The 25490-nt window shown below is 40.2% G+C and overlaps 2 protein-coding genes across 4 annotated transcripts in view; one reads left to right on the top strand and one right to left on the bottom strand.

Moving 5' to 3' along the window:
- ACY3 (aminoacylase 3) overlaps window positions 1-25490 on the top strand; it is a 322364-nt gene that overhangs the window by 201341 nt on the left and 95533 nt on the right. The gene's annotated exons all lie outside the window — the stretch shown is intronic.
- RAD9A (RAD9 checkpoint clamp component A) lies at window positions 504-14017 on the bottom strand. Of its 3 annotated transcripts, none has more exons than XM_081952075.1 (12): window positions 13706-14017; window positions 11652-11721; window positions 10477-10547; window positions 9162-9230; window positions 8767-8881; window positions 5077-5176; window positions 4459-4568; window positions 4097-4203; window positions 3930-3994; window positions 3479-3568; window positions 1977-2175; window positions 504-893 (listed from the first exon to the last, which is right to left on the bottom strand). In XM_081952075.1, the coding sequence occupies exons 2-12, from the start codon at window positions 11683-11685 to the stop codon at window positions 789-791; spliced, it is 1065 nt and encodes a 354-aa protein (XP_081808201.1). In that variant the 5' UTR covers window positions 11686-11721; window positions 13706-14017; the 3' UTR covers window positions 504-788. The 3 variants fall into 3 exon arrangements, with proteins under 3 accessions (XP_081808201.1, XP_081808199.1, XP_081808200.1); XM_081952073.1 differs by having other exon boundaries at window positions 9162-9302; window positions 13706-14014; XM_081952074.1 differs by having other exon boundaries at window positions 9162-9302; window positions 13917-13991.

The following is a 25490-nucleotide window of genomic DNA, read 5'->3' as shown; positions in this document are numbered from 1 at the left end:
GGGAAGTATCTGATAAACTCTGGACTGCATTCCCTGTTATGGCCTCCCTAGAGACAATCCTTCCATTGGAACTATTGCTTCTATCATCTCTCTGCCTAAAAGAAAATCCTAGAGGGGTCCCCCCCCCGCGCGCAATACACCTGCTCCTTAGAATCACTGTACAAGATCTTTAATTAAGAGCAGTTTTAGCTTTTAACTTCAAAGCTGGATTGAAGACCTAGAGAAAGCAGCAAGAAGTAACAAGGGATCAGGCCCAGGTCCTTTGCCACCTTCTGTATTTACTGACTAATGGCAGCTTTACAAGTCACCTAGTTGTTTTTTCCCCCCTTCCTTATTTCACTTTCCATTCCCAGATACCTTCCAACTAATGAGAACTTTTTGGGCAGTAAAACTTGTTAATTACAGGGAATAAGAGGAAAATTGGCTCCAAATAGTGGAAGGCTCCAAAAGGAAACTTACAAGGTTGGTCTATATTACAGCAGCAATATGCCTTAGCATCAAAACACAGAGAACTATATATATTTTAATAAAACAAATTAGAGCGTTACATTAGTTGCAAACCCGAAGAAAGAAATGTCTCCTACATTTCTGCTTTTCAAAATAATAATCATAATTCTCCACTGGAAATACTAGTTCCATGACACACTGTTCATTTAATTAAAAATGGCAACAAAGAGCTGTGTCTGGTCAGAAAATATGTTGCTGGAGGAGGTTGGATTAGAATCCTAACCCAACAAAGACTCCTGGAGATCTAGAGGTGTGTTGCACGCACAGGAATCCTGATGAGCTCATGCATCTCCTTCACTGTCCTCTGCAAGTACGTCCTGGCTGGAAAAGGAACGGGTCCTCACCTGGGACTCACTTAAAACCGATCCAAAGAATAAGGAACGAAACTGCAAAAGAAAATAACCGTTGGGGAGAAAGAAAGCTAAAAAGATGCAAGCGTTCTTGAAAGTTTCCACATCACAAATTGATTTAACGGGAACACATTTAAAAAGCACACAAAAACAACCTTTATAAATGTAGAAGAAAAGATATAGGTGGTATTCAGAATAAAGCTTGCTATACCTAGAAGTTGACTGCCTCCTTTCCGTTCCTCCCACCTGCTCCAAAGCTGCTCCCAAATGTACTTTCACCACACCCCTCTCCCACATCACCCTCTTCAAGTGACTTTAAAAAACAACAACCTGATTTTGCAATAGAATGATTAACAAAGCCTGGCTGCTGCCATTAAAAGTCAGTAAATAATGGCTCAGCTCCAACTGAAGTTAGTCATAAACCCAGGACAAACGGTGAGGGAGGGATATGATTGTAAGTAAGTTGGTACACATACCACATTAAAGTACAAATCAACTTTCCCACATATTATTGAGTGACTCAATAGTCGTCCCATGCATACATAAACCTGGACCATGTTTTACAAAACCACAATGGCTGGATGTAGAGAATATATAAGTGCCAGGGAGTTATGGTAGACGGTGCCTGGTGATAGGGGTAACCGCATGATCACGAATGCAGAGGTCATAGGCATTTTGTCCCAGTTGATTGCAATCGTTCTTGAAAGCAACAGAATAGCAGGATCTCTCTATCATACCAGGCCAAAGTGCCTATGACCTCTGCATTCATGATCATATGGGACTGATCTTTTCCCCAAGAAATTATCCTTTGAAATTTCTGCCTCACTCACTTCAGTGGCAGCACCCAGACACTGCCCCAATATGACTTTTAGAAGCCTCTGCTTCTGAGCTAAGTGATATATCACACACTACAGTAGCCAGCAGTACACACCAAAGGGACAGTGTGGGTAGATGCCAATAAGTATTGAAATGGTCACAACTTCTTATACTGAAAAGCACTTACTATCGATGCTCCTCCTTCTCCCATCCTTTAATGTGGATGGTCAGGAGATTCTCCAGGCCAATGTCTGACACCCTGCACCTTCATGCGCTGAGCAGTAAGATGCTTGCTCCACCTACCCTCTTTTGTGGTGGTGTGCCAAGGACGGTATCCTCATTTTCACTCTCTGATTCCCTGGTTTCAGAGCCAGGATGTCTTGTGGCGAAGGCAGAGCTGGGAGATGTTTCCGTTTCATCGCATGTGGTTTCCATGGCTATCATGTAGGTATCAATGTCATCATTGCCAAAGTCACTGGCTGGGGCAACTGGCTTTTGAGTGCTGGAAGAGGCAAATGGGGGCAAGCTTGTTAGCTGCAGAGCCCTAATTGCCTTTCTTAAGAGACGATGTCCTGTTAATCCTAGGGAAAGCCTTCCTTGGGGACACCTGGTTAAGTTCTTATCCCATCAATTAAGTTCTCATCCCAAACATCACGGGTTTGACACAGACGGATGAATAGCAGGACATACCGTATTTTTTGGAGTATACGACGCACCATTTTTCCTCTAAAAAGAGGCTGAAAATAGAATACAGCATTTTTTGCCTTCCCGAAGCCCCGCCCCTTCACCAAAATGGCCGCACATACCCTCATGGAGGCTTTCAGAGACCTGCTGGGGGCTGGGGAGGGCAGAAATGAGCAATAAATGGGCCGCTTTTTGCCCCCCCCCCAGCCCCCAGCAGCACTCTATAAGCCTCCATAAGGCTATGCATGCAATTTTTTTTTACAAAAAACGGGCCCGTTTTCATGAAAAATGGGCTGGTTTTTTTGCTCGTTTTTGCCCCCCCCCCCAGGAGCACTCTGCAAGCCCCCCCCCCCAGGCTATATATGTCTTTTATTTGAAAAAAACGGACCCATTTTCATGAAAAGCGAGCCATTTTGGGGAGTTTTGCAAAGAGCAAAAACTTATTTTTCCCTTTTGGAAAGCTCTTTAACTGATTGATGAGAGTTACGTGGATCAAATGCTGTGCCAGCAGGAACAAAGTTAGGTGCTGCAGATTGTCCGCAATTTTCTTCTCCAGCATATGGATAAGTACACATGGAAACATCTACCTACCTACTTACTTACCTACTCTCTCTCTCTTTCTACCTGCCTACTGTATTTCTCTCTCTCTCTCCCTACCTACTGTATTTCTCCCTCTCTCCCTCCCTCCCTCTACCTACCTACCTACCTACCTACCATCTCTCCCTACCTATCGACTGTATTTCTCTATCTATCTCTATTTCTCTCTGTCTCTATCTATCCCTTTATCTACCTACCTACTTTTTTTAAAAATTTGCCTCTTCAAAACCTTGGTGCGTCTTATACTCTGAAAAATACGGTAATTAATTTAAAGCTGAAATATTAAACAGTTCCCAAAGTAACGAAACAGCCATGGATATCCTTTAAGATGGTTCATCAAGACTGGGGAATGACAAACACCTCAGCCGAAAGGGCAACAAAACTGCCCATTTCAAAGTGACACCACTTTCTTGTATGCCAGGGAGAGATGGAGGTAGGTCCTGTTAAATGCTTCATTCCTTTCCAGCAACTTGGTTTATCTCTGTGCCAAGGAGGTTTCATGCAAGAGGTAGAATATTTCTTACCTGGTTGGCAGATGGCTTTCGGATTCAGAAAGAGTGGCCAGGACCAATTGTAGTTCCAGCACAGGATCCTCCACAGTAAAAATAGCTGGTCTGGGAAGATAAATATGGGAAGGGTGGCCATGCATATTTCAACTGGACAGGAATCAAAGAAAAAGCAACAAGAATGGAAACATGTCCAAGCTGACCAAGCCAAGGTATTGATGTCTCCGGTGAAGCAGAACAGAAAATACATTCATTGATGCTTACAAAGGCTGCCTTTTTAAAAGAGCATAAGCAGGATGCGTACATCAAACTAGGGTCTCTGAGAAGCCTCTCTGGAAACACTCAAAGCAATACTGAGAAACAATACGGATACCCTTCAGTGAGTGTTACCCAATACTGTACTTTAAAATGGCCTGGTGCCACTGCAGGAGCCTCTATTTGATTGTTAAGCTGTTTTAAGCCCTCCTACCTGCCAGGTACGTCAAAGTGGATATCAAAGGAAAGATTTGAGGACTCAGCAAAACTCAGGAAACCCTAAAGATGGGGGAGGAGAGAAAAAAAAAGCGATGAAGCAGATTGGGAAGATCAAACTCCACCCCACCCCAAAGAAGGCAAGGATGCTGGATGCAGGCTCACCCGGAATTCCTTCAGGCAGAAAGTGACTTGTATTTCTTGCTTGATGTGGAAGGTCTGGAACTCATCCTCACTCAGGCACATTTCCGTCACCATCATCCGACTTGCCTCTGTCAGACAGAGATGGATCAGAAAACATCTCTTCGTAGAGCCACCTCTCCATTTCATACAACTTTTCATGAGAAAGCACCTAAAAGGCAGTTGAGGACTCCCAAAGAGAGTCAGGGATTTACAGCCACACTGCTAAGGTGCCCTCAGGATGGAGCCACAGCATAGTTTGTTAAGGGAGTCTTAGGTAAGTAAGGAAGTCTTGTCTTGTCAGGTTTGGGGGATGAATTGAAAGCCAGGCCTGGTGGGCAGCTCACCTGTCTCTTCTTCTAGGTAACTACGGAGAGTCACCTTCCCATTAGGGCTGGCACCCAGAGTCACCTCAGCCAGGTTGAGTGGGAAATGAACCACAGCATCTGCTAACAGCCTGAATTGGATGGAGAGAGGCAGGAAAGAGGCTGAGTAGAAGGAGGAAAACATTGTAGCTGAACATCCGCAATTCCCTTCTGTGCTTAGTCCTTATTGTTTTAGTAATATAACGGGGAGAACAGCATTGGCTGACAGAAAGCGCTTCCTCTCACTGTTTGTACATATCCTTACATGTAATATCTCAATTTGGGAGAGGGAAAGCGAATGTATAATCACAGTTGGCCTTATTGGTGAGAGGAGAGGCATGTACATTTAATAAATCAAAATAAATACTTCCCAAAACTTCCTCTCATCTATGTTGACATTTGTAAATTATGCCTTGCTGACACATTGCCTGCTGTACTGATAAGGGGGCCTCTGGATGGTGGAATTCCACTGTGCAAACGATGCACACAGCACATGGATGTGCGCGGCTGTCGGTGCCGTTCCTACAGATGCCTCTATAAGGCATAATCGCCTCCCATCCCCCTGCAATAAAATATCTCTCAGTCACATCATGGTCGCACCTGGGAGAAGCACGCAGCAAATGGGCATATTGTGTTTTGTCAAAAACAGCCTGTAACAATTCACATTCCTGGAATGACAAATCATGAGTCTTGACAACCCCTGCAATGAATATATGAGGGAGGGAGGGAGGGAGGGATGGAGGGAGAGAGAGAGAACACAAATGTATTACACTAAGACATCCTTTCAACATTGATTTGTTGAAATGCCATAGTTCACTAGATCCCATATAAAATGAAACCAAACAAACCCCATTACTTGAAGCCAATCCGATTGCCAGGGAAAATGGCCTAGGCCCTAGGGCTTATCTCTCACAGGGTCCTGAGCCTAATGGTGCTGGAGATCTGATACATTTAAGGGAAAAGAAGCATTTCCCCCTTTCAAGGACAAAAGGAAAAAAAGCTGACATTGATGGCAAGGGTGGGTGGGTAGTAAAAGCTTGTGATGAAATATGTGCATATTAAAAAGTGAAACACTTTTCCACGCATTCATTAAAGATAGCACTGTTAAGACAGTTCATGCTCCTTCCAGGTTAAATTCAATTCACAAGCCAGCCTTTCCTGATTTTATGCACAAAAGTTAAAATATCCTTTGATCTCAGTTCAATTTACTATGGTGAGTTCATAGACATGACCACACAGGTTTCTTAGCATTAGTAGAGAAGTTAGTTTACAACTGACATCTGCATTTTTTTTCAATGTCTCCCATCTAGCTTATAGCCGAGGCATACTGTGATAATTTCCCATTCATGATGCTACTTAACTTCCAAGCTCAGATTGCTACAGCCACACACACACACACACACACACACACTCATAATAACTGTATCTGTGAGCATAATACACTTAGACCCTTCTCAGATAATGTACAAGTAATATAGATAGATACATATAGATACAGTGGGGCAAAAAAGTATTTAGTCAGCGACCAATTGTGCAAGTTCTCCCACTTAAAAAGATGAGAGAGGCCTGTAATTGGCATCATAGGTAGACCTCAACCATGAGAGACAAAATGTAAAAAAAAACCCAAACTATCACATTGGCTGATTTGGAAATAATTTATTTGTAAATTATGGTGGAAAATAAGTATTTGGTCAATATCAAAAGTTCATCTCAATATTTCGTTATATATCCTTTGTTGGCAATGACAGAGGTCAAACGTTTTCTGTAAGTCTTCACAAGGTTGGCACACACTGTTGCTGGTATGTTGGCCCATTCCTCCATGCAGATCTCCTCTAGAACAGTGATGTTTTGGGGCTGTCGCTGGGCAACACGGACTTTCAACTCCCTCCAAAGGTTTTCTATGGGGTTGAGATCTGGAGACTGGCTAGGCCACTCCAGGACCTTGAAATGCTTCTTACGAAGCCACTCCTTCGTTGCCCGGGCGGTATGTTTGGAATCATTGTCATGTTGAAAGACCCAGCCACGTTTCATCTTCAATGCCCTTGCTGATGGAAGGAGGTTTGCACTCAAAATCTCATGATACATGGCCCCATTCATTCTGTCCTGTACATGGATCAGTCGTCCTGGTCTCTTTGCAGAGAAACAGCCCCAAAGCATGATGTTGCCACTCCCATGCTTCACAGTAGGTATGGTGTTCTTTGGATGCAACTCAGCATTCTCTCTCCTCCAAACACGACGAGTTGTGTTTCTACCAAACAGTTCTATTTTAGTTTCATCTGATCATATGACATTCTCCCAATCCTCTTCTGGATCATCCAAATGCTCTCTAGCAAACTTCAGATGGGCCTGGACATAGACTGGCTTAAGCAGGGGGACACGTCTGGCACTGCAGGATCTGAGTCCCTGGCGGCGTAGTGTGTTACTGATGGTAGCCTTTGTTACATTGGTCCCAGCTCTCTGCAGGTCATTCACTAGGTCCCCCCGTGTGATCCTAGGATTTTTGCTCACCGTTCTTGGGATCATTTTGACCCCACGGGGTGAGATCTTGCGTGGAGCCCCAGATCGAGGGAGATTATCAGTGGTCTTGTATGTCTTCCATTTTCTAATTATTGCTCCCACAGTTGATTTGTTCACACCAAGCTGCTTGCCTATTGCAGATTCAGTCTTCCCAGCCTGGTGCAGGTCTACAATTTTGTTTCTGGTGTCCTTTGACAGCTCTTTGGTCTTCACCATAGTGGAGTTTGGAGTGTGACTGTTTGAGGTTGTGGACAGGTGTCTTTTATACTGATAACAAGTTCAAACAGTTGCCATTGATACAGGTAATTAGTGCAGGACAGAGAGGCCTCCTAAAGAAGAAGGTACAGGTCTGTGAGAGCCAGAAATCTTGCTTGTTTGTAGGTGACCAAATACTTATTTTCCACCATAATTTACAAATAAATTCTTTCCAAATCAGCCAATGTAATTGTTTGGTCTTTTTTTATATATTTTGTCTCATATAGTTGAGGTCTACCTATGATGCCAATTACAGGCCTCTCTCATCTTTTTAAGTGGGAGAACTTGCACAATTAGTAGTTGACTAAATACTTTTTTGCCCCACTGTAGATGCAGATAGCTATCACTGAATCCTAAGATTTCACATGTTCCCAACCTGAAATCTTGGTAGATCAAATGCCACCTGCTATATTTGCACAGACCATAGCAACAGACAGGTTTAAGAGTATACTTTTGTAAAATCATTTTTCCTGAACAAGGTATTTTTGAAATATTGTAGAATAAAGAATATACTCAGCTTGTATAACTTGGAGGCAGCTACGTATGTCACAGTTACTATACAGAAAAATGATATTCGCAAATTCAAACTTCTTTTGCTTTTGTACATGTGAGGTATCATCTTTGTCAACTAAAACACACTGCTAAATGAAACCACAGAAGCACTTAACAGTGTTTATCAGCAGGGGCTGATTGTGTGTTCCTTCATATACTCTTTTTATGTTATGCTTCTTATGGATGACCGGGGGGGACGGACGGACCCAAACTAATGAGTAAATCACTTTCTCTGGTTCCAAACTGCAAGGATTTGCTGGCAATGTGGCTGGTAGTTCTGTTCCTGGCTCCTGAAGGCATCAGACACACATTTTTCACTTCCTCAGCCTTCAGCATAAGAACAAACTCTGAACTCTTCATTCGACATTCAAGGTTTTGCAGCCCTTTAGTACTTCAGTTAAAAAGTGATGCAGATCTGTGGTTTTTAATGTCAAGGTGGTCCTCAACTTATGGCCACAATCGAGCCCAAAATTTATGTTGCTAAGTGAAACATGTGAGTTTTGCCCCATTTTATGATCTTTTTGCCATAGTTGTTAAGTGAAACACTGCAGTTGTTGCCGGTACTAACACAGTTGTAAAGAGAACCTGGCTTCCCCATCGACTTGCTCGTCAGAAAATCATGAAAGGGGATCACCTGAGCCCCCAAAATTGCAACTGTCGTAAATATGAGTCAGTTGCCAAGCCTCTGAATTTGGATCATGTGACCATGGGGATGTTGCAACAATCCTAAGTGTGAAAAATGGTCCTAAGTCACTGTTTTCAATGCTGTTCTAACTTTGAACGGTCACTAAATGAAGTGTTGTAAGTTGAGGAATGTCCTTAAAATAGATCCTGCCCTCCCATTTAGGTATTAATAAGCAGCAGGATTTCTGGACCACAGGTGATCATTCCTCCATTCAAAAGAACCCCCCCCCTTCTAAAGTTAAGCCATGTCGTGTTCAAGGAGGGCTCTTTTCCAGTGCTCACCATATTTGCAATGCAGTTGAACACGGAACCGGTTCGTCTTGGGAGTCAGTGACATGAGACATTTCTCCACTGTCTTCTCCAGAGCAGGGATTGAGCGGAATACAGCTAGGAAAGACTGCAAGGCACAATTGTGTGAGACTGTTCTTAAAAACAAAAGAAAGCCACTAAGAGTCTCAAATTAGGATGGGGGAAAATTCAAGTTCAAACCCCAAGATAGCTTTTAAATTCAGTGGCCAGGTTGACTTCACGAGTTCAGTTACAGACCAAACGGTTGGATCTGTCTATGTCACTGACTTGAAAGGGATTCAGAGACCACAAGAACCTGGAGGGGGGAACATTTACTTGAGTTTTGAGGAAAGTTTGCACGCTCTCTGCAACGTTCAAGAGCATCTCACCTTCATGAGCACTTTGCATCGGAAAGCACCATCATCTGGGTCTGATCCAGATTCTCCAGCCTGGTAGTGCTGGAAGAAGAGTGAGGTGAAGTGGAAGCAGGCATAGGCAGAACGCGATGTGTTTATTGTACGCAGAGACAACTGGAAAGATAAAACAGGAAATAACACTAGGGCAGGAAATAGCTCCCCTTCTCTCCAGCCTTTAGCTTTCTCTCATTTTCCAAAACCTAGCAGCTAGGGGAGGGACGCTTGGTCAGATCAGGTCCAGCATTCTGTTCTCCCATTCAGTGTCTATGGGTCTCCCACACGCAGACCGTGAGGCAGTCTTTCTCAACCTTGGCATCTCTTAAGAAGTGTGGATTTCAGCTTCCACAATCTCCCAGCCAGCATGCTTACAGGAAACAGCAACTTTACACCAATATTCCCTAGCAACTGGAGACATTCTGATTCTCTTTTTCTTCTCCAATTATTCAGTGGAACTTTTGAGGTGAACTGTGACCAGAATTATACACAGTGTGACTGCTGTCACTCAAAAAATTTGAACAAAAGCATTCCAAAATTATTTTACATTACTTTAATTACATTCCCAATAGTAAAACTTGCCTTTCACTGCAGTGCAGCATACTGAAGTTGCTACAACACCCCCCCCCCCCCAAGTTATCTACACCATCCATTTCCTGGTCAGTTACTAAGTGTCTTGTAAGGATTAAACATGAAATAAACTTGAATTGTCAAACAGTGCAAATCAAAATTGCTGACGAACAAACTATACAGATGCACCAATTTAGACTAATACATATTGTAGCCCTGCTTTGATCAGGATGGTGCTTACGAAGACCTTATTTTTATGCAAACAAAATTATTTCCTGGCCACCTAAGAGATAGGTATCTAATGAACAGTTTTGATTTGTATTGCAATAAATACATTGCATTGCAGGTTATTCCATTATATCTTGTGCTATCTTTTAAAATACATTGCAAGTTTCCATTATATCTTGTGCTATCTTTTAAAATACATTGCAAGTTTATATATATATATTATTATTTATTTATCAGTACAATTACAACACACACACACACACACACACACACACACATATGCATCAGAGTGGCAAATGAATTAACACCTAAAACCTAACTTTTCCCATAACATTTTATATTTAACTTTTTTTAAAAAAAATGCATTATTTTTTCTGTGGAATATACAGTCATGTGAAAAAGAAAGCACTTCCTTTTTCACATAACTGTAGCTTTCCATTTATATAATATTCACTTAAAAGTTCTCCAAGCAAATATCTCTCAGATTCTCTCTTACCCCTTCTTCTAGTGGTTCAATGTAGATTTCCTCTCCAATCCGGGAGAGAGAATGTACTGCTTTCCCCAGGGCTGCACAAGGGACAGAAGAACACAAAGAACCGAATAAAGTGAAGTCTCATACAATGTGAAACGCTGTTTCTTACACTAGCTAGGAATCTTTGTAGGGGGAAATTACCCATCACAACTCCCTCCTGCTACTAATTAATTATTAGTATTTATATGAAGGCTGGGTTTACTTCTTTATTTTATGGTTATCTGAGAGGAAGAAGGAAAGGCGCATGTAATATCAACAGTGGAAAAGGCTAAAGACAAAAATGATCATCCTTTCTCTCTTTAATCCTGCCCTTGTCTCTCTATCCTGCAACGATTGTTATTTTACTAATGAAAAAGCTCCTTTAGAAGTGTCTTCTACACATATACCCATTTTTTGAAGGATCAGGTCAGAAATTAATACCTTTACACAAAATTTAAGGGACTCACAAAATTGGACTCAAAGTAGCAACTGACATCCTGTGTACCAATTGTGTGCTTAGGTGAACCTTGTGTGTGGACCTCTGCAATCTATTCTACATCAGAAGCTATTCAGAAGTTGCAGCAAAATGTGGCATAATTATAGTGGTATCTCATCAGACACATGTAACCCTTTTGATCTATGAACTACGCTGTTACCAGGAGACCTCTGGCTGCAATTCAAAATGCTGGTTATTATCTATGAATACTTTATTTGTTATCCAAAGAACCATCTGTCCTTTGTGGTTTCTGCCCAGCCCAGATGATCATGTTCCTTGTCCCATCCATTAAGTAGTGTCATCTGATAGGGACTTGGAACTATACTTTTTTTTTGGGGGGGGGGGGGGTCATAGCACATGGCCTTTGGAACACCAACCCACTTGAGGTATGCATGGCACCTACTCTGGTCATGTTCAAATGAGCTCTGGAAATCTATTTTTCCTCTAGGTCTTTGAGTTATAGTAGGTGATGGGTCTTACATCTTTTAATGATTGTTTTTCTTATGCCATGGGCAGCAGAGTATGGGAGGGTGTTGTTTTGTTTTAATGGTACTTTATTATCATTTGTACCGTATGTTGGCCAGAGTTGCTGTAGAGTTAAGTAGCCTTATAAAATTTTAAAATAAATAACTACCAGTAAACAAAGTTGTTGTACAATGCTCACCTTTCACATTGCCCCCTGTCACTGTGCACTTCATGCCAGAGGAGAGGTGTCATAAAGAACTCTAGTAGAACTGGGAGGAAACAAAATATTTGCATGATTACTCTTCATCAAATACCGAATGGGAACTCTATTTCACAAAGAAGATACTTGAAAATAAGAGAAAATTGCATGTTCACACACAGAGACATAAATCATCACAAATTCACATTTTGGCAATACATTCACATACTATTGAAATTAATAATCTGTATTCATACTTTTTGGGCATTTGAAGGGCATGAGGTTTCTACTTTGCACGTTTGGTCCAGTCCCTAAAGCCAGCCACTAGATTAACATGCAAATTTAAAAAATAATACACTTACATAATACAAAATAAGTACAGAACCATTAACAAGAGTATGGAAAAGTTTCTCAGCCCAGTTCATAGAACAGTTTCCACGTGAATTGGATTAGACAATGCTATTCTAGTAGAAGAGTACAAGAGATGTAACAAAGTATCAAGTCTTTAACGGAAATTTTAAAAGTATGGGACATAGAACTATAACACAGAACTAGTTTTCTATGAGGGCTTGCCCCTCACCTCCAAAATTGTCTTGGAGATCAATCCTAGCCTGCCTAGGCTTTGGTGTCTAGAATTGGATTTTGAACAGTTGCATGAAATGCATGGAAATGGGGATTTAGCTTTAATTGCTCAGAAAGTGAACAATAAAACTTACTACATTTTTTTCACAATCTGAAAGTGTCATAAGATCCTCTTTACACCACACAATGAAATAAGTACATGGTAATAGTTCACAGCATTGGGATGCCAAAGAAATTATGGTTTCAGAAAAGGCTCTCCAGTGGTTTTACGTTTGGAAGAAACTATTCTACATCGTGTTTTCAGCTAAATGGAAAATTGTCAAATGTGTTTTTAGGAGAATATGAATTTAATTTCAAATTCCATTTTGTGCTTATTGCTATATACAGGTAATCCTTGACTAATGACCACAATTGAGCCCAAAATTTATGCTGCTAAATGAGAAATTTGTTAAGCGAGCTTTGCCCCATTTTACGACTTTTCTTGCCACTTTTGTTAATTGCAGTTGTTAAATTAGTAATACAATTGTTAAGTGAATCTGGCTTCCCCATTGACTCTGCTTGTCAGAAGGTCGCAAAAGGGGATCACGTGACTCCAGGACATTGCAACCGTCATAAATATGAGACATTTTCCAAGCGGCTGAATTTTGATCACATGTCCATGGGGATGCTGCAACGGTCATAAGTGTGAAAAATGGTCATAAGTCACCTTTTTTCAGTGCCATTGTAACTTTGAATGGTCATTAAATGAACTGAAGTAAGTCGAGGACTACCTGTAATCTCCAGAAATCGCCTGTCTGAATAGCTGAAAAGCACCAGCCTTGCTTCTTCATCATCTTTTTTAAAATAGCCGTTTCATGAGACTCCATGCTTTAACAAGGTATGGAAAAATTGGATACATAGATAGATGGATATAGATGCTTTGGCATTTCATGTATAGGCAATTGCTAGAATAGGATTTGTTTTAGTAGAGTGATTTGGTTGGGAGGCTGACCCTGTCCTAACTAGAAAAGGACAGCTATTCCCTTAGGAGAAAGGGGATTTGGGGGACAAATTCAACGAATATTCTAAGCAACCTTGATGATGCAATTCTGCTTCTTTGCACAAAAGTAAACTCAACATATCACTTTAAACAAGCAAAGCACTTCAGCTCCAACAGATCTGAGAAGTTGAAGCTGTCACCCAGCCTACTTAAAAGAGGCAGGAATACTGTGCAAGGTCAGTGTCTGTCTGTTTGTCTGTCTGTCTGCCTATATCTATCTATCTATCTATCTATCTATCTATCTATCTATCTATCTATCTATCTATCTATCTATCTATCTATCAATCATCATCATCTATCTATCATCTATCTATCAATCTATCTATCTATCTATCTATCATCTATCTATCTAATCTATCTATCATCTATCTGTCCATCCATCCATCCATCCATCCATCCATCCATCCATCTATCCTAATCTAATAAAAGATACCTTGGTATGAAAGGCATCAGTCCACCGTCGTCTGAATGCTAAATTCCCCATCTGGACACGTGTTTCGCTCTGCTCTTTGGACACAAGGCTTCACCACCCCATCCCAAAGCTAAATCCTGCTGAATGGCCACCCCTGGCATGAGAAAGAAGCTGCCGCTCCGCAATCCTGTAAGAAAAAAAGGACGACTCCACACACACACACAAAACCCACCGTCCCAAACCTTTTGCTATTATAACAAACTAATTCCTCTTTATGCCGCCTCCCTCCAACAGCAACGCAAAAGAAACAACCTCCGCTCCACCCACCCTGCATTCTCATTGGACAATACGACTGCCAGGTCCCGCCGGGCAAGCACGTGGGGAATGAGTTAAATCTCATTTGTGGATTGTCGTCCACGTGATCAACGCGGAGCTGGGACCGGAGGGTAGGCTGCAGCTCCCTGAGTCAAATGAAAGGGAAGGGAGGGGGTGCAGATTCGAGGGCTCTTCTGATTCTCATTAATCCTTTGATTATGGCTGCGGTGCCAGGAAAGGGGCGGGCTTACGCCTGCGCTGAATCAACCGAAGGAGGAAGTTACTTTGCAGTGGGCGATCTCGCCTTGCTTTTAGCTCTAACGAAAAGGGAAGAGGGTTTATTGTCCCTAAACTCGCTTTCTTGGAGTAAGCCTTATTAAAATCAGTGAGACTTTCTTCTAAGTAAGCCGGGATAGGATTATGCTTTTTAAATATGTATATATATGTGTGTGTGTATACATGTACACCAGTGGTGGGTTTCAAAAATTTTTAGAACCTCTTCTGTAGGTATGGCCTGCTTTGTGGGAGTGGTTTGCCGGCAATGTGACTGGGTGGGTGTGGCCAACTTGTAAAATGTGGTGAAACTCACTTAACAACGCTCTTGCTTAGCAACCAAAATGTTGGCTCAGGGACTCTGGCATTTGAAGCATGCAAGTCTTAAAGCTGTCAAGTTACAAGACCCTTGCACCCCTAACCCTTTAGAAAAAAAAACCCAGGGGTGTTCAAACTTGACAGCTTTAAGACTTGTGGACTTCAACTCCCAGAATTCCTCCTCTCACTCTTCATCTTGATGATGTGCGGATGGGTGGGGGAGGAGGGAGCTGGAAGCAGTTCTAAATGGCACTAGATTTGTGGAACCTCTTCTATAGAAGAGGTTGGAACTGGCAGGAACCCACCCCTAATGTGTACACACACACACACACACACACACACACAGATCGATCATATATCATCTACCTACCTACCTACATATATATATATATATATATAATCACACACACCACACACACACACACACACACACACACACACATATATATAGAGAGAGATTGTTTTCGAAGATTTTCACGGGTGTAGGTATGCTGGTCTTGTATTCGGGTCTTTTCCCGTGTAAGATTGAGATTGTCTTGGCAACGTTTCAGCGAGGTCTCACTCCCCATCTTCAGGCTGGGGTCTGGGCTTAAAGTGTGATCGGAGCTGCCGTCTTTCTATAAATCTTGGTGGGGGTGTGTGGAGTGCTGGTTTTGTTTCAGTAATTGGATTGATTGGCTGTGTGGTTGTATCATGATTGGTATATTGGTGCTGATTGGTGCTGGCTGTGTGTCTGTTGTTGTTTTGTGTTGTAACGGCCTGGGTGGTGGGTGGGGCTTGTTTGTTGACTAGGGCTGGTTTCCAGATGTCTGGTAGGCGGGCGGTATCGTCACGTTTATTCATGTTGTGGGGGGTGTTTCTCTATTTCGATGGCTTCCATAATTATTCTCTTGTTGAAGTGTTCTGTTTTGGAGATTAATTTGGTTCCTTCAAAATTAATTTCATGTCCTGTAGCTTTAAGGTTCTGGAAAAAGGAGGAAGTTTTTTCTTTTTTTCTTACTGCGTTCTTGTGTTCTGCGATGCATGCATTTATTCTCCTGTTCGTTTGTCTTATGTATGTTTCAGGGCAGATTTTGCATAGTATTTCGTAAAGTCCTTGGTTTTCTAGCTGGATTTTGTCTTTGGAGTTTCTTAAGATGTTGGCTATTTTTTGGTCAGTGTTGAAGGCTGTCTTGATATTGTATTTGTGGAGAATTTTGCTGATTTTATCTGTGGTGCCTTTGATGTAAGGGAGGAGGGCGATGCCGTTGTCCTGTTCTGTGTCTCAGTTCTTGGGGGGAGTCTCCCTTTGGATTCGATTGGTAATTGTTTTTCTTTGGAACCCGTTGGAGATTAATGCGTTTGTGAGAGTGTGTAATTCAGTTTTCAGGTGGTATTTGTTGGCTAGGCCTTTGGTTCTGGAGATGAGGGTCTTGGCTACAGAGTTGATCTGTGCAGGGTGGTGATGGGATTGTGCGTTTAAGTAGCGGTTGGTGTGTGTTTTATTCCGGTAGATGGTGTGTCCTAGGGAGCCATTGGGGTTTTTGTAGATTAGGACGTCCAGAAAGGGAAGTTGTTTGTTTGCTTCTATTTCCATGGTGAATTGTATTTTGGGGTGTAGGCTGTTGAGATGTGTGAGGAAGTTGTCCAGTTGTTCTTTCCCGTGTGGCCAAATCACAAAAGTGTCAGCAACATATCTAAGCCAGAGTTTGGGTTTGTGTTCAGATTTATCTAAGGCGTTAGTGTCAAAATGTTCCATGTATAAGTTTGCAAAGACGGGTGAGAGGGCTGATCCCATAGGTGCTCCTTCTATCTGTTTGTATCTTTATCCATTATGAATGAAGTATGTGTTGGTTAGGCAGCGGTTGGTCAGGTCCAGGATGTGTTTAGGGCAGTTGTGTTTGTTCTGGATAGCTGTCAAGTCTTTTTTTATAGGCACTTGGGTAAAGAGAGATATGACATCGAAACTTTCTATAAATCTTGGTGGGTGGGTGTGGACTGCTGACGTCATTTCAGTAAGTGGATTGATTGGATGTGTGGCTGTATCATGATTGGTAGATTAGTGATGATTGGTGCTGGCTGTTTTGTGCTGTAATGGACTGGGTGGTGGGTGGGGCTCATTTGTTTACCAGGGCTGGTTTCCAGATGTTCCAGGCAGATGCTCCCACCTACCAGACATCTGGAATCCAGCCCTCATAAACAAACGAGCCCTACCCACCACCCAGGCCGTTACAACACAAAACAACAACAGACACACAGCCAGCACCAATCAGAACCAATCTACCATTCATGATACAACCACACAGCCAATCAGTCCACTTACTGAAAGAAAACCAGCACTCCATATACCCCCACCAAGATTTATAGAAAGACGGCAGCTCCGGCCACGCTTTAAGCCTGAAGATGGCAAGTGAGACCTCGCCAAAACATTGCCAAGACAATCTCAATCTTACACGGGAAAAGACCCGAATACAACAAGACCAGCGCGCGCGCACACACACACACACACACACACACACACACACACACATACATTCACGGTTTCCCTGATAGGACAGTATTTTACTTTTCTGAACTTTTTGCAATTGGATACATGTCCAGTATTATCTACGCTAAAGATATTTGTTTTATTTTAAAGAATGTTTTTCATTAGTGTAACTTAAAGTGACCTGTGAAACATGGACAGAGGAGAAAAAAAATCAACATTACATTTATGTTACATCTAAGACATCCCAAGTGCAAGACATTGGGTTTATTCCAAATGATCTTACCTCCCACCATCCCACTTAACTGTTAAACATAAATAGGACCCCGAAACCACACTACAACATCCATTAAAAACTCATGGATTTCCTTTTGAAATTAAATTATCTTGTTGATTCAAATAGACGTGTCATACCTAACTCTCGCTTCCATGTAACAAAATGGACAAAAATGCTCTTATCATAACCATTTTTCTGCTTTCAACACATATTCATTCCTTGCAAGAAACCATAAATTACTACGTACTATTTTTTCCCAGGATTTGCACATCTTACTCAGTTTCTCCAGCTTTTGAAAGCATTCTAGCAAAATACATAAATTCATGTAATTGCTCTGGTTTTTACTATTTTCTATCCCCCCCCCCCCATTTTTCCTCTTAAACCCAACCTCCTTAGTGTTTGATATATTAATTTTCAGATTCATATTCTCAATTAGATCACACAATGTATATCATTGTTTTCAGCCAACAACCTGGCATTATCTACCTACAAAATATTCACATTCATACATAATGATTAGGACATTATTAATGTTACCAGAATTATTCCTTATATATCTGACTTTGATTTTAGGCCAATCACTCACTCTCAGCCCAGCTCACAGGGTTGTTGGTTGTGAAGAAAATAAGAGGAGGAGAAGGTATGTTTGGATATGTTTGCTGCCTTATTTGTAAAAAATAATAAAAGTGGGATATGAATAAATGAATAAATACAGGAAGAGAGAAGAAAAGAGTATTAGGTTTGTTTCCAACCTTGAGTTACTTATGAAGAAATAAAAGTGGGATTAAAAATATCAAATAAATAAGTAAGTAAATCAGGGGTGTCCAAACTTGGGAACTTTAAGACTTGTGGACTTCAACTCCCAGAATTCCCCAGCCAGCCATACTGGCTGGGGAATTCTGGGAGTTGAAGTCCACAAGTCTTAAAGTTCCCAAGTTTGGACACCCCTGAAATAAATAAATAATTTTCCCTCAGGTTGATTTTTCCCAGTTTCAGTTGTAATGGTTAACATTTGTGAACATAATAACTGGAGCCACAAAAGAACCATGTTGTTTCTCATCTTCTCATATTCAATAGTAGCATTAAGACATCGAAGCACTTTTGTATCTCAAATAATGCCTTGAAATATGACCACAGAGAGATTTCGTTTTGGTGTCAGGCAAGAGCTTTGCTTTTGTCGACCTCAGGAAAAATCTGTCCACATTTGGGCAGATTGGAAGCCTCCAAAACATTACAGGGGATGCATGTTTAGCAGAGACTTTTAAGAACTTGGCAAGAGAAGTTGCCAAGTTGTCTGCGCTGAAAGAGTGCCAGAATGAGTTGATGGGAATCCATGGAGCAGCTCTTCCTGGCCACCAGGAGGTGATGCAGTGCTGAAAAACGGGGCATCTGCAGATGGCAAAATCCTTCTTTCTGCAAAGGATAGAGGGGGGGGGGGGGACCAAGTAAATGACTGAGAGACAGAACATAGGGGAAAGATGATTATGGTACACTTTTTATTTGAAAAACCATGGTCCATCTATATATTGGGGAAATTGTTTCCATTAAAAAGGACATGCATTTTTGGGGAGATGGGGGCATCTCTTTATATGAGATCCCCATGATAGGATCTCATATAAAGGAATCTCATATAAATCTCATATAAATTATATGAGAGCCCCAAAGTGATCATTGCATTGAAATGCTACCGCTTATTGTGTAATCTTAGATAAAGCATTGCCCCCCCAACAATAGGGGCTAAATTCTATTTGCAATATTACTGAAACACTTTCCTTGGTTTAATTGCACTGGTGATGGATTTCCTGTTGCTCAATAGCTACCAGTTGGAAATAGTTTAGTAGATTCCTATCTAAAAAAGGAAATTGCACTCGATGACATATAAGGTTTCTCTCAACTCAACAATTTTATGTTTCTTAATTCTACAATTACAGAATCTGATATCACATTCTATGAAAGAGAGAAAGATCACCAAGGAACAGTACATAAAGTATGTCTGAAATTGTAGAGAGGATATCAAGGAAGTAAAAGATCGGAATAAGCAGAATATTAAGAACAATTTTAAAAAATCAGATTTTTGAAAATAAATTTCAAAAAAGAATTAAATGAATTAAATGCATGATTTTGATTACATAGGCTAGATTATAGAAAGAATAAAATTATGACATAATTTTAGAGAAAGATGTAAAATAACAATTGAACTTATAACTGCTGTAAAGAAGATCAGAAGCTACTTCTTTATATATTTTTTCTTTTCTATTTTTCTACTGGTTTTTTTGCACTTTAGTTTTCTCTTTAATTCCTTTTTCTTTTTTTTCTTCCTCGTATTAAGTTTGTATTAATTTTTCTCTTATTTTTCAAAACTTTAAATAAAATTATTTTTAAAAATGAATTAATCACAAGCCACTCGCAGAGGACCATAAAATGTTAACACAAAATGAGGAAATGGCAGCGCTACTCCTATTTGATCGCTGTCTTCACCAAGGAAGCAATTTGTGGTTCACCAAGCAGTTGTGAAGAGCAGAACAAAGAGGCAGGATTGAAGTTTGAGATTGATAGAACCATAGTCAATGGATATCTATTTACTTGCAGACTAAATCTCCAGGGACAGATGAATTGCATCCTAGGATACTAAAGGAATTTGCTCATGAGCTAGCCAAATGTTTATAAAGTCTGAGAAACCCTGGTGAGTGGTTGAAGTGGCTGATGATTGGAAGAGAGCAAATATTACCCCTATCTTCAAAAAGAATAAGAAAGAGATTCTAAAGAACTGCATACCAGTCCATCTGACATCAATATCTCATCAGATTCTGGAGCAGGTGATAAGGAGATTAATCTGTTAGCTCTTGAAAACAGTACAGTAGTTACCAGACTTCAACAAGAATTTGTGAAGAACAAGTCTTACCAGACTAATCTTTTCTTATTATTTGATTAGGTAATTTCCTTAGTACATTGTCAAATGCTTTGCAGAAATAAAAATATAATAGAGTTACACGCAAAATTCCCATGATATGGTAATTAGCAAGTAGGAGTTGGATGGCACGACAGCTAAAAGTTACATACAGCAGGCTCAAAAATTATACTCAAAGAATGGTCATCAATAGTTCCTTCTCAAACTTGAGTAAAGTGAGTAATCAAATGGGGCCCTGGATGCTTCAAGATTTTCATAAATTATTTGTATGAAGAGTTCAGGGGGAATGCTAGCTAAATTTCCAGATAACTCATAATTGGATGGGACAACTATATTCCAGAAAACAGACATAAAATTCAAAACTATTTTGGTAAACCTAAGGCTGAACAAAAATGAAAATTAACAATTTTTCTGTTAGAAAAGTAAATCAAATTCAAAGGGAAAGGGAAAAAGTATATGTGAAAAACATCTAGTAATTAGTTAATCAAACTGAATAAGAATCAGCAGTGTGATATGATTGAAAAGAAAAAGCAAATACAATTTTGGGTTATATCAATAATTTCCAAGTAACAGAAAACAATTCTATATTACTCTTTGATGGTCAGACTCCAACCAAATTCTGGGCAACACAGAATTAACCCAGAAGTTAATTTTAAGAGCATCTGTCTCTATAGATAGATTGTGTTTAAAAGAAGAGGAAAAGGCTGGTTTGAAAGTGGATTTAAAAATGACAGGCTTCATGAATGGCATGGAAAAAGATGTTACATTGGACATACAAAAAAAATCATTGATATTTGAAAATTAAAAGTGGTATACAAATGACAAAATAAGTGAACTAGACAATTTTTCTATACTGGATTTACAAACGAGGCTTGTTAAAGCTTTGAAGAAGTTTGTGAAAAGGGACAAAAACATATTAAAATAAATCAAGTTCTAGAATGTAATTTGAAGAGGCTAAAGATCAAGATTGTTAGAAGTAAAAAGAAGGAATACCAAGTTGGTTTCTTTGATCAAGTTTAAAACAGATACGTTTCTAACACTGGTAACCTTTAATTTTTACTGACATCAGGTATGAAATTACTAAGTTTTATGTACTTGTTTATAGGTAAGAGGGGATATGAGAAGAAGATATCATTTGTTGTATTTTAAGAGAAAAAATGTTTATATTTCTTGTAATGAAGGGGGAAGTCACTTCTTTATATATTTCTTTTTCTTTTACTAAATTCTTATTTTTAAAATATTTTTCTTTTTCCATGATTTTTCTTTTCTGCACCTTTTTTTTTCTTTTCTTTTTGAGTTTGTATTATATTCCAATACAATACAAACTTTATGAAGTAACTTCATAAAGTTATTGTTTTTTTAAAAAACAAAAGAACAAGAGATTGGGCTTAAGGGCCTCATTGCCGCCTTCATGATTTTATTCAACTTGATGTCTGAGAATCTCTGAAATTTATCAGATAGTGCCAACTTACACCTGAAATTTGGATAGCTGGTATGTAAAACAGATACGTCTGTGCAGACTGATCCCATCAATTTGCCCAATAGGGATGTGCATAGCCGTGTTTCCAATTTCACCATACTGATCCAGAAAGGCAATTTGGCAGCAAATGAAATACAACCGTTATGTTACAACCGTGTGTCGTCGCTTCCATCAGCCAATTGCCTTAGGGCTCCAACTGCATCAGCTCCTTTGACACAATGGGTTCTAAGGGCATTAGTTGCCAGGTGTTCTTGTATACATTCATTGAAGACTGTCTCTAACAACTTTAATCACTACTTCAAGTGAGATCCAAGAAAAGTTGAATCACAGGCAAATGTTAAGGAAACTAGAATAAAGGCATTGCTTTATTTCTTTAAGAGTAAAAGCAGGTACTACACATATTTCTATCATCATGTTATTATGATAAGAAAAGATGAGTCCTTGAAGTAATCAATGAGCTACCTCTCCCTGTCTTTAGAACTGGTTAAAAGTAAAGGTAAAGATTCCCCTCACACATATGTGCTAGTTATTCCTGACTCTAGGGGGTGGTGCTCATCTCTGTTTCAAAGCCGATGAGCAAGTGCTGTCCGAAGACATCTCGGTGGTCATGTGGCCGGCATGACTAAACGTCAAAGGTGCATGGAACGCTGTTACCTTCCCACCAAAGGTGGTTCCAATTTTTCTACTTGCATTTTTTACCTGCTTTCGAACTGCTAGGTTGGCAGAAGCTGGGACAAGTAACGGGAGCTCACGCTGTTACGTGGCACTAGGGATTTGAACTGCCGAACTGCCGGCCTTTCTGATTGACAAGCTCAGCATCTTAGCCACTGAGCCACGGTGTCTCCTAGAACTGGATATGCTGAGCTTATTGGCCAATAGGCTAAAAGACAGTTTGAAACTGCTGCAGAAATTACTCGCTTCCACTTTAGTCTCTAGAATTGCCAGTCTTCGTCATTTACTTTCCATGTCATTATTTGCTTCAGGTTTTCTATATTGCTTTCCATTTTTTGTTTTTGTTGTTTTAGATACGGCTAATTGATTCCTATGAGCATGTTTACTTTCCAGTGGGCTTGGGGAACAAGAGACAAATTATTTTTTCAAGACGCCGTATTAGAAATAGATAACGGGGACAGCAGCAGCACACATTCTGTGTTTTTGTTCTTACCATTCAATAGAACATTTTTTTATTTTTGTGATAAAACTTAAATGAAAATCAGCAAAAGGAAATCATTAAAGTTTCTTATTTCTCCAAGCAACATAAATCAACACCCAACACTCAGGAGTAGCTGTTGAAAGGAAAATATCTGGCCACACATATGATTTGCTGCGACTCCTGAGCAAGCAAGAACTACAAACAGGAAACTTAGGGGGCAATCCCATGGCCACTTACCGAGAATTAATTCACAGTGGGAATTGCCTGGACTCAGGCATGTATAGTGCTGCACTGTCTATTAACTTTGATAGGCACCTTTTCTTAATGTACTTGTAAGCACATGCACAGCAGGCCAAATGGATTCACATTGCTGCAGAGTGGAATGCCAATACTAAGGGTTTATATAGAACACATACAGTACTTTATCTCTGCTTCCAGCCAACTGTGAAAAATAAAACCCCAGTAGTACTGAAAAACTCAAGGTTGGGAGTTCCTTTGGCCCTCCCAAATCTGTAAAGGAAGTCTGGAATGAACCCTACCTACATAGGAAGCTAATTCATCACTAAATCTGCATGATTAATTTGGCTTTTATATTGATTAGATAAGTGAATTCACGTACTAGTCAGAATTGCTTTAGGGGCCAAGCAGTGAGTTCAACATCCAGTTTCCCCAGTTGTTGTCCCGCTGCTGTGCCACATGAAGCACTTTGTGGTGGTATAGTAATTATGGGGGTGTTTCAAACTATGTGCTTTTTGAAGAACGGCACGAAAGCTTCATCACAGCCGTCATTCTTAGCATAGCTCTTTGAATGTGTGAACTGGCTCATTCCAGTGTTGTCAGAGAGGTAAGAATCTTTCTTTGCTTTATATTAGGTGAGAGGATGGGTTCAAATAACTCACCCTTGTAGCACTGCGGTCATCTTAGAAAGGGCTCCCACTGAGAATTCTTTTAAAGGCCAGGAAAAGACCTAGGGTCTCTGAGACCTGAGCATCAGTCTCTTTCTGGGAATGAATTTGTCTACCTGGAGTGTAAAACTAAAACTGACTATGTTCACAAATCATGCAATCAATGTGTTAGCTTTTGTCAGTATGTTGTGTGAACCTAACCACTGTGATCAGTAAACTGTAGTTTGTTATTTAGCACACAGTATGAATCTAGTTGGTTCTGTTTTATTGGATGAACTATGGCTTTACACAGAGTTTCAACTAACATTATTACTTGTGAAAGTAACAATTCTACAAAATGCCTAGTACATAAAACCACTCAAGAGTATCCATGGAACTAGACACAGCAACACGAAAGCTCTGTTATGAGCTGCCTGGTTTTAAACAGGAGCATTTATCTCCCCTCTTGTCCCATTCCCAGCCATTATCCCACACAATCTATTTTGGAAGCTAGTGGTGACTTGCCTGGACTGAAGTTAATTCCAGGGAAATCTTTCTTACACTCCTTCATCTTCTCATGTCCTCCAGTCTGATACCTGGACTAGAGCAGTGGTGTGCTTTCAAAAGATCTCTACGGACAGGCAGCTGAGACCCCTTGAAAAGAATCTATTGTCCTGCCACAAGCTTAGTAGATGAAAAGAAGGCTAAGTGTAATATTATTGGGGGCGGGGGGGGGAGAGAGAGAGACAGAGAGAGAGAGAGAGAGAGACAGACAGACAGACAGACAGACAGACAGACAGACAGACAGAGAATGAACTATGGTAGTATCTACTGCCTACAGCAAAGGCTAGAACTGTGGTGGAGATCCCTGCTTTGATCATATAAATGTTAAGGAAGCTATCCCAAATTAAGTAGATACTTTCTCCATTATAAGTGCCTAATCAAGATGCTGTGAAGATAAAGAAGCTACAAGGAGGCATTAAATGGGACACCCTAAAGGAAGATGAGTAATTCTTTAGTCAGGGCAGCATTTAATGTTTGCAGTAAACAAAGCTCAAGGCTATACAATGAAGATGAATATAAAAGCTGGTTAAGTAGGAAACTTATCAGAATGGAATGAAGCCTTTCAAACAAACCTTTTCTCTCCTCAAATAGCCTTTGGTTAGAAATGAAGCAACCCAGGAGGCGAAGATGGGGGAACATAGGCTTTCCTAAATCCATTTGCTTCAGGTGGAACATAAGTGGATAAACACACTGGAAAAGTAAGAGGTTTTTATGCATGTGTTATAAAAAGCAACTCGCATTCAAATTATTATTTATTTTATTTCTTTTTTTTTCATTTTCATAATTTGCTTTACATCTTCAGCTTCTTTAAGCAGTTATTAAAATGCGATCTTCTATCTTAAAAGCTTCCATCTTTGGAGACAGGAAAAGTTCACAATTACACAGGGTTTGCTTGTTTGTTTTAGCACCCACCCATAAATAATATTTTTGTAACCCAAGCAGATATGCTGTATGATCTCAAAGAAGTCAATAAAACTTGAGTTCAGGAAGATGCCAAATGTTTCACTAAAAAAACAAAAAACGGAAACAAGCTTGCTATACATATGTGTGCATGTATGCTTGTATGTATACATATCCTGCATGGTGTCCCTAACTCTGCATAGGCCAATAGACAATCTAAAGGCTACCATCTCATTAGAATTTGCAAAGATCAATGTTACTGTACTTAGG

The sequence above is a fragment of the Natrix helvetica genome, assembly GCF_964273705.1.
Source record: "Natrix helvetica genome assembly, chromosome: 1".
Lineage (NCBI taxonomy): Eukaryota > Metazoa > Chordata > Lepidosauria > Squamata > Natricidae > Natrix > Natrix helvetica.
This window is presented reverse-complemented; position numbering and strand designations above follow the sequence as displayed.

Bases quoted from the DNA above. Each gene is read 5' to 3' on its own strand.
- RAD9A (XM_081952073.1), bottom strand. From the start codon at position 11,685: ATGAAGTGCACAGTGACAGGGGGCAATGTGAAAG. The intron at 3,995-4,096 runs GTGAGCCTGCAT...CCCCATCTTTAG, and splicing joins TCTGCCTGAAGGAATTCCGG to GGTTTCCTGAGTTTTGCTGA. The intron at 3,569-3,929 runs GTAGGAGGGCTT...TTATCTTCCCAG, and splicing joins CACTTTGACGTACCTGGCAG to ACCAGCTATTTTTACTGTGG.